Source organism: Anarrhichthys ocellatus, unplaced genomic scaffold (genome assembly GCF_004355925.1).
Source record: "Anarrhichthys ocellatus isolate YVR2014 unplaced genomic scaffold, GSC_Weel_1.0 scaffold41, whole genome shotgun sequence".
In the NCBI taxonomy this organism is placed as follows: Eukaryota; Metazoa; Chordata; class Actinopteri; order Perciformes; family Anarhichadidae; genus Anarrhichthys; species Anarrhichthys ocellatus.
Window position 1 is genome coordinate 3,500,270 of NW_022280071.1, and position 9,020 is coordinate 3,509,289.

Sequence of the window (9,020 nt, forward strand, 5' to 3'; positions counted from 1 at the left end):
GAACAGCAGCTCTGGTAAGTTAATGCGTTTGTTTTTACATCTGCAGTAGCTGTAATAAATCCTCATCCAGTGTTAAGTGTAGATTTGTGTTATGTACACAACTGCCCTGTAACGATGAGTATTAATGTGATATCTCATTAGAAAGCTACGGTTCTTGTAATTCGATTCATGCAAACCATTTCAAGATACAATAACAACAGCAGGTACAGTTAACGTCTCTGTCAAACAAGCACTCCAAAAATAGCTGATAAAATATCGCCGTGACTCACCGATTATGATTCATAACGTCCCCCTTGTGCTTGCTAGTCCAGCAAAAACAGTCTTGTTTGATTGCTAAGGGTCCACTCGGTCGAATCCAGTAAAAGATTTAGTCCAAAACACATTAGTACGTCCATAAAGACCCACGGGGGGCTGTTGCATCATTTCAAATTAGCCAGCAAATATGATAACTCGCGATCATAATTCGGTCATTATTTCACTTTTCATGTCAACAGAGCGGAGATTTTCATCGCAAAATGGAGCCTGCATTCCGCCGGTTAGATTGACACCTCATTTGACCCAATAGAAGCTTCTATAGCCCGGTCACAGTCTGGAAAAGCCAACGAGAGTCTGCTTTGAAAGACAATGCCCGCCTCTCTTCTTTGAGTGACGCTTGAGCCAATTGGAAACAGATCCTGTTCAAACTCAGGCTCCATATAGCCAATGAAATTACGAAGACAAGGATAGGCAGATTTATCAGATTGCCCCCTGGGAAAGTTTTCAAAACTGAAATTGTAAACCGTGAGTCAGGTACCTGAGACCAAATATCAAGAGCAAAGTCTGGTTCATGAGAATTTTTAAGGATCTTTGGAAGTTGACAATGGTTAAATATGATATAGTTAACCATACATCAACATAAATAAACTAAAGTTTGAATTTTGGACATGTAGTTTATTGTAGTATGTGCATTTTGACATGGTGAGGCGAGCCTCCAAATGTGTTTTTATGTGGTCGCACTCTTAGTAAACCACGTGTAAAATATTAATTTTCTGTCGTATTGTTAACAAATTCTAACTTGTACCATGACTCCATGCTGTCGTACCAGTGTCTTTTCCGGGTCATAAGTCCCAGCCATAGATAACTGCTGCCATCTGTTGGCCAAAACAAATCCAGGCGGAAATAAAAATCTTCTTTTTCAGTGTGTTGTAAACGCCATAGCTCGATGCCAGTAGCACTTATAGTGATTCTGACTGATTGTGAAGAAACTTCAGAGTGTTACTGTTCAATAGAGACTAAAATCATACATGTACTCCCAATGGTTCAATAAGAGCTGTCAGTTTACTTTGGGTACGCCTTGGATAGGCGTTTTAGGCAAATTTTACAGGAGTGATATGCTTGTTTATATATTATTATTTGTACAATGTGTTTTTATGAAGATGGCTTTTTGTTTGGTTTAATATGTGATAGGAACTATTGTTATGTCCAGTGTTGCTCTGGGGACATATTTAGCCGGTGCCAGTGTTGCTAACTTGGCGACTTTCTCCCTAAATCTGGCGACTTTCCAAACCCTCTTGGTGACTTTTTTTTTCAAAAGCTACTAGCGACAAATCTTTTTCTGGTGTTGTTGGAGACTTTTCTGGTGTTTTGACTCTGATGTTAAAGCACGTACGTTCTGCACTGTGGTGAACGAGCAGCAGGTGCTGCCGTGAGCCGCTCCAAAGCACTCACAGGCGGTTACTCTCACAACAGCCTCGCGCAGCAGTCCCAGCTGCAGTCAGAGAAGAGAGGAGACGCACTCTCGGCGTATTCTTGTATCTGCACTCTGCAGTTAGTGTTTATAGCTGTTGAGCTTCATTTTTACACGAAACAAATAATAACCGTAGCTGTGGCATCATAATGAGGTGTTTCAGCTGCAGGACAGCAGTGAAGGCCAAGGTATAAAATGCACGGCCCGCCACTGTGAGTGCACCATTAAACAACAGATTTTGGGACACTTAGGACCACTAATAATTCACCGGTTCATGTAAAAGAAGGCTGCATTTGGAAGACCCATTGAACGGGACAACCTTTTCATCACATCATAACTACTGTTGCTGGCACAGTGCTGCCAATTTGAAACGTTCAGACAACAAATAGCAAGAATGTCTTATGTTGCTGTACAATGACTTTTATTTGTTGTGAAGGCTTGTAACATTTTGGAACCAATTGTTAAGTGCTACTCCCAAAAGGGAAATTAAGCTTGGGCGTTATCCTGTTGACGAAAAGTCCTATGGTCAACACATTCTCACTCCCAACTCGTCAAATATTGACGCTTGGTCGGTGGCCCTGCATTTCAAACTCTGACGCTCTACGTACCTCTCTAGTGTCTGTTTTGGACGTGTCAGGGACGGCATGTCAGTTTGTTATATGCAAAGTGTATTTCTAAATAAACTTCCAACTTAGGTTTACTTACTTTTTATGTTTACTTGGGCCAAAAAAGTACTTGATTAGCATTTAAGTAACAAAACTACTTAGTAAGGCTTTAGAAAAGATTGTGGTTTGGGTTAAAATAGGTACATTTGTTACATAACTGCCGTTGGCTAAGTACCTAAGTGTACTTTTACATGGTTTCGCGCGGAACACAGTGTGTCATATCGGACGCCCAGGGGCACTTACCAAGTGTGTATATTTGACAAGTTGGGAGCTGCTTTAAGTGGTTATGTTGTTCCATAGTGCCATACAAGGGAGCTAAAATTGCCTTTAGTTGCTTTTGGCAATGTTGTTGGACATTAGAGTTCATGCTGCTGCTGCTGATAGGCCTGAACAAGGATCCTTTCTTGTGTATCTTAGGGAGTCACAGTATATCAGCATGGGGGGGCATCCTTGGGATAGCTGTGATGATATACAGTCCAATCAATGTGTTTGTTTGGTGCAGCTGTTGTCAGCAACATGTACAGTTTTCTGTATACCCAGTACAACAGTATATCCTATTGCTTAGTTCCCAGTTTTGCTGCTTACAATATTGTGAAGGGCATGGCCGTTCAGCGGGCTGATTGCTTGGCTCAAGGCCCCGGACATGCTGCAGGGAATTATGCAGCAAAAGTGAACTGCAGTCAATAAGTCGTCGCCTGTAAAGACATGCTCAAGTACACAGAACCATGAAGCTCCACCCCTGCTGCCACTAAGAGCGGTGTTCACTTGTTTATTCAAAGTTTATTAATATTGAACGGGCTGTGCCGTGTGTCCACACTGAACCAAATTCAACCAAGCACTTCATAGGGACCTCAGCAAAAGACCCACCAAGTGTGAAGTAGATCAGATGAGCGGTTCTCGATATAAGTGAAGAACACACAGACATTCCTTGCTTCCTAGTTGGAATGTCCTTTGACCATGATAATGAAAAAACACAACATGAATAAATCCATAACAATGCCATAGACTGTAACAAGCAATATAATTGAAATAACTTTATTATAGAAACCCTCCCAGATCACTAGAGAAGACAAATACTTTACACTTCAAAATTAGAAACAGATTTACATCCCAGACACAATCTAATGTTCCCTTTTTATAAGCTAGCAGAGTGTTTGTTCTGCTTCCAGTCTTTCAATAGTTGCTCTATTGTAGAATTTATGGACATAGGAGCTTTGGAGTTAAAACAAACTGAGACACCCCCCCTCCCCCAACATTGTTTTTAAGTTTAAAATCAGAGTCCATGCCAGTTAGCAAATCACATTCAGATCAGGTTTTTTTTTACAATACCAAACACATGTCACCAGAATCCACATTCTGAAATTCTATACACATTCCAGGCTGGAGCTTTTGGAATCTGCTGATGAAACAAATTCACACATCATTTCAAGTTTTATTAAGTTCCTCCCTTTATGTTTCAGTCAACATCGTTTTTTTTTTTGTTGCTACAAATACACCAACATGATATAAATTAGGAACAGAAAGTAGAGGTAATATGTCTTCCCACAGAATGTCCAAATGGACACACAGCAGTTTATTTCTGTCTGGAGTTTAGTGTTAACAAAGGATGGGCCACCTTCCTGAGCTTCCTGAGTACAGCTCAGGCTAGAGCTTTTCATTCTGGGTTTGTGCCAAAGACACTTTGAATGGCAGCTGAGGATGACGTGCTGACAGATCTCCCCAAAAAACGTTGAACCAGTTGTACAGTGGCTGAACTTGTACTGGTTTATAGTGATTTTAAAATCCTTCATTTGGAAGAGTACTTCTGTCCTGCTTGTCTCCAGAATTTGGTTTGAACATTTTCTCGCAAACATTAATGAGAGTAATTCCTTCATATTCATTGGCTGTGGTGTAGTCTGCTTCAGGTCCTTCTTCACATTCCAGCTGTAGAGTAAGGTTAGGTCAGGCTTTGATGTTGCAGCAGTCACTCCTTGGGATCACCACAGGCGAGCCCAATTACCGTGGGAAATGACATCACTGCAGGCGTGGCCAGTACTGTGACATGTCCGCTTCGTTTCCTGGAACTTGGACCGGAACTGAGACACCAGGGGAAATCAGACCTGGTGATAGGAGAACAAAGAGGTAATTTGAGTTGACAGCCGTGACACAACAAAGTTGAAAGTGTGTTTTGACTCAACGCAAAGCAAGTTGTAGAAGTTGCACAGTTGCACATTAAGTGCAGATGCAAGTCTTTAAGTCTACACTAACTGTGCAGATGTATGGAAATAGCAAAGAGAAGGCTTGTATAGGTACTTGAGGATGCAAAATGGGTTGCAATCAAACCAACAATCAATAAAAAATGATCTGAGATTTTTTGTTCTACACTTAATTTTTTATCTAACTTTGTACAAAAATGTATGTGGTACAGCTAAGCAATGTCCAAACCCACATAACTTTATTGTAAATACTAGTCGAGATTCCAAAAAATACTAAACATGTCGCATGAATCTTTAGTAAATGTGTATAAAAGATATTATTTGATGAACCAGTTACTGAAGGTTTGCTGCTGTCTTAAAGGAATACTTCCCCTACATGACCATTTGTATGTATATACTGTATGTTACTCTCCACATGTTACCTAGAATTCTTGAAGAAAACCTTGTTTTTTTCCACATGCCTCCACAACGACCAGAGATTCCAAACTGGAGAAGTCTTGTGTGCCTATCAACTATAGGACTATATCAAGAGATCGTTTTAAACACTCTTGAATAACTCCTATAATGTAATCCAAGTCTCATTTATCCAGACATACGCTCACATGCATCTTCCCTAAAATCATCATCTTCCCTAAAGCCCGTGTTATCCTAGAATTCAAGGTAACACAGGGTATGTAATTGATATAGAAATTGTCATTTTGAGGGTGAAGTATTCCTTTAAAAAACTGAATCACTCCACAGTAAGTGAATGTTAAGAATTAACAACTGTTTAGAGTTTAACAGTTTTATCCTTTATTAACCTTTAATTTTCTCAATGTTTCTCCAAACTTTTAATCAGCTTGAAGTTGAATATGTTTTAAGATTTTTCTAATTCCAAACATGATTCAAATAAATATAATTCTTCCAGTCTGGGAAGTATTCAAACTCAAAATGTTTTAATGGATATATCATTGATCATCATCAGTATTCATTTCTGCCCTGTCTCATTTAAGTAGTTATCAACATGCATCCTGCAACAGTTGTCAGTTTGTATTATCCTACCTGTTGATGACGTTGCAGAGGACGTCATTGACTGGCTATTGATGTGTGGCTGCATGTGTGGAGGAGTATATGTCTCATAACTTCTTCCATTTATAGTGGGACTGGTGGGCAGCATGCAGGAATAAGAGGGCTGGCTGGATGCCTGGAAACATAAATTAATATTACCCATTAAAACAGCAGAATTTAACATCTTAATGAGCCATTCACCATTGGGTTGGTGTCATGCAAGATTAACACTGTTAACACTAATAATTAATCACTCAATTAATTGCCTTTTCCCCCACAGCAAACATGATGGTCAATTAGTCAAATCAAGGTCAAGAGGCATTTTTGTTTTTATTCAAGAAAGACTGCATAACATTTTTCAGATGGTCTCGGATTCTTCCAGAATACCCATGTACAGGAGATTACATGTAGATTGTCTGACTGCATAAAGTGGGTGCTCAGACTTAAAATAGCTCAGCGTTAAAACCATGCAAAATACGGCTTTCGTATGGCCCAGTGGCTACAGGTACAGGTGAGAAGATGAAATATGATCCAGTCAGTCTAGTTGTACATGAATGACTTTTAAAGTCAGACACCAACACACTGCACAGGGGCGTATAACACTGTAAAGAAGGGATTTACAACTCTGGAAAGTTGGCCACGATAATTTTATCCTCTATCACTACAATGTTAAGGTAACTCTTCAAAAGAAAATGTGTAAAGGTTATTTGTAAGACTAAGAGTTAAATTAAGAACTCTTTTCATCCAAAGACCCCTTTCTGGAAGAAAGAGCATTGGTGTGTAATGATGATCAGCCCTGGCCATTTAGGAGCCTAATGATGAACCTGGGTGGGTTCAAGATAAATCCCTTATAAATAGATTTATAAAAGGGTTCTCAATAGACCGCCTGCGTGAATTTTAGATGAAACCCTTGAAATACAAAAGGGGACTTGGTAGACCCCAGCATGGGTTCTTGTTAGCTCCCTTTTGAGGCTGAAAAGGGTTCTGGGTGGAACAATTACACCATAGAAGTATGCTCTGTAGAATCTCGTATAGGGTGTTCTAGGTTGAACCTTTTACAGATGATTCCAGGTATAACCCTTTGTGTTGGGTCAATTTGGGACAAGCCAAAAAACCCTATACTTGTACCTTAAACCCTATAGTTAGCACCTTTATTTCTAAGAGATACCATGCGCAACATCAAAAAGTGATATACTAGGAATTACCAACGGGGAGCTCTGTGTCTGGGCTGCCTGACTTTGTGTTGGAAGTTCATATTGAGCTATGTTCACTGGGGGCAAACATTTCTACAAAGATGTTCTAAGTAGCTGTAGGCAACACATTAACTGTTCACATGGAACCAGAACCTGACACACATGAAGATGCTATCTCTTATTTGAGGTGTTGAGGTGTGCTCGTTTAATTGTATATTGTGCTGTCTTGTAAAATAATCTTACTTGCATAGGCAGGCTGGCAGCCATACTGAAGCTGGGCATAGCTGGTAGGCTGTAGCTATTGGACAGAACTGGATCTGACCTCCCCAACATGGATCCTGATGAGAATGACACTAGAGAGATAAGGATGGGGAAATCATGAGAACACAGTATCCAAGGCAATATACCTTAACATACAAGATAGTACAATACTTCCATGACATTGGTGAATGCAGGGGAGATAGTTGGTCCTTGTAATTGTTTTGTAAGTCACAGGTAAATCTCAAAACTCTACCACCTGAGGTTAAGTAGCAGAACCCATTAATTGTAGGGTTAGTGGTTTAATCCCTGGTTCCTCCTGCCCATGTGTCCAGCTGCAGTTGATCAAGACACCAAACTCCCAAAATTGCACATTGGGAAAAAATTACTTTGGACAAAAGCATTTGCTGAATGAAAATAATGCAACCCCAAGACTCTGGCCATGATCAGGATCAAAAGCAGCTATGTAAGTCCTTTGAACTCAAATACCTAACTCAATTGTCAAAAATCTGATTGGAATTCATGAAGTACAATACTGGAGCTGCAGTAGTATTGCTGTATTTGAAGGAGCTTTTGTTTTTTACAGCCTATAATTATGGGGAGGACAGTGAGCTAGACGACACTAAACTATTAATGATGTGGAAATGCAATACAAACTGTAGCAAGAAAGAAGCAGCTAACCATGCCTTGTATTTGAAATTGTTATAATTAGCCAATCAATTCTTAAGTTATGGCCAAAAGGTAATGTGTTTTTTAAGAGGTCACAGTGACCTTTGACCACCAAAATCGAATCAGTTCATCCTTGAGTCCAGGTGGATGTTTGTTCCAAATTTGAAACTTTGCTTAAGGCAGTTCACAGAATGGACAAGAAGACGTACAGACAGACAACCCTAAAGCATAATACCTCCGACCACAGCTGTCGCCGGCGCGGAGGCATGCAAAATTAACTTTTAGTAGAACAACAACTTGAACAGTATCCATTAGTTATTATGCTCATAATAAGTGTCAGTCAAATAGTATATGTACTTGTAGTACATGTCCTCATCACTACCTGGTGTAGTAGGTTGTGGTATTGGCTGGTAAACACTGGGGTTGAAGCTGCTGCTGATGGGAATATGGTTGGAGGAGTTGGACACTTGACGACGTTGATTTCTCAGCTTCTCTTCTCTTCTCCACTTCGCTCGTCTGTTGGAGAACCAAACCTGCAAATGCCAGAATAGAAAAGAAAAAGACATACATTGTTATAAGGTTAAAGGATGGGTACATTTTTTCAAGTCTCTTAAAACAATACTGACATGTCCATATGTTTCATTAATGTTATTTAATGAAAAAAACATGTTGTATTACAAAACAGAACACTCATACATACACACATAAAATAATGATATATAATAGAGCTTACCTGTATTCTTGCCTCTGGAAGGTCTATTTTGTTGGCCAGGCGTTCTCGAGCAAACACATCTGGATAGTGAGTCCTTTCAAACTCTGGAAGAAAAACATTGTTTCATTAGATGATAACTTTAGTTTTGCCATTTCTAATTGTTGTACATTAGGAAAATCAATCTACAGTCATAAAATAATAGTGAAGCATTGCGTTCCAACATTGGCAGTAATGAAGTGCTGTGAGGGGCTGTGTTTTGGCCTTTTACAGATGTTTTAATGATTCACTCCTCACATTCAGTGCTGCCATACATTTTCTGCCTGGACAACTGCACAACTCATATTATGATTAAAGTCAGTCAAAACAGACACCTAAATAGTTACCTAATTAATAGTCAATATATATGTATATATATATGTATATATATATATATATGTATATATATATATATGTATATATATATATGCATATATATATATATGTATATATATATATGCATATATATATATATGTATATATATATATGCATATATATATATATGTATATATATATAT

The 9,020-nt window shown here is 39.1% G+C and overlaps 1 protein-coding gene across 1 annotated transcript in view; it reads right to left on the minus strand.

The window, feature by feature from the left end:
- Nucleotides 1–4,404: 4,404 nt before the first annotated feature.
- The window catches only part of LOC116394822 (paired box protein Pax-6-like), a 22,561-nt gene continuing 17,945 nt past the window's right edge, over nucleotides 4,405–9,020 (minus strand). Inside the window, exons 6-10 of the mRNA XM_031868148.1 lie at nucleotides 8,487–8,569; nucleotides 8,133–8,286; nucleotides 7,070–7,179; nucleotides 5,628–5,769; nucleotides 4,405–4,490 (exon numbers count right to left, since the gene is read on the minus strand). Coding sequence (XP_031724008.1) covers nucleotides 4,405–4,490; nucleotides 5,628–5,769; nucleotides 7,070–7,179; nucleotides 8,133–8,286; nucleotides 8,487–8,569 — 575 coding nt within the window. The remainder of the gene's footprint in view (nucleotides 4,491–5,627; nucleotides 5,770–7,069; nucleotides 7,180–8,132; nucleotides 8,287–8,486; nucleotides 8,570–9,020) is intronic.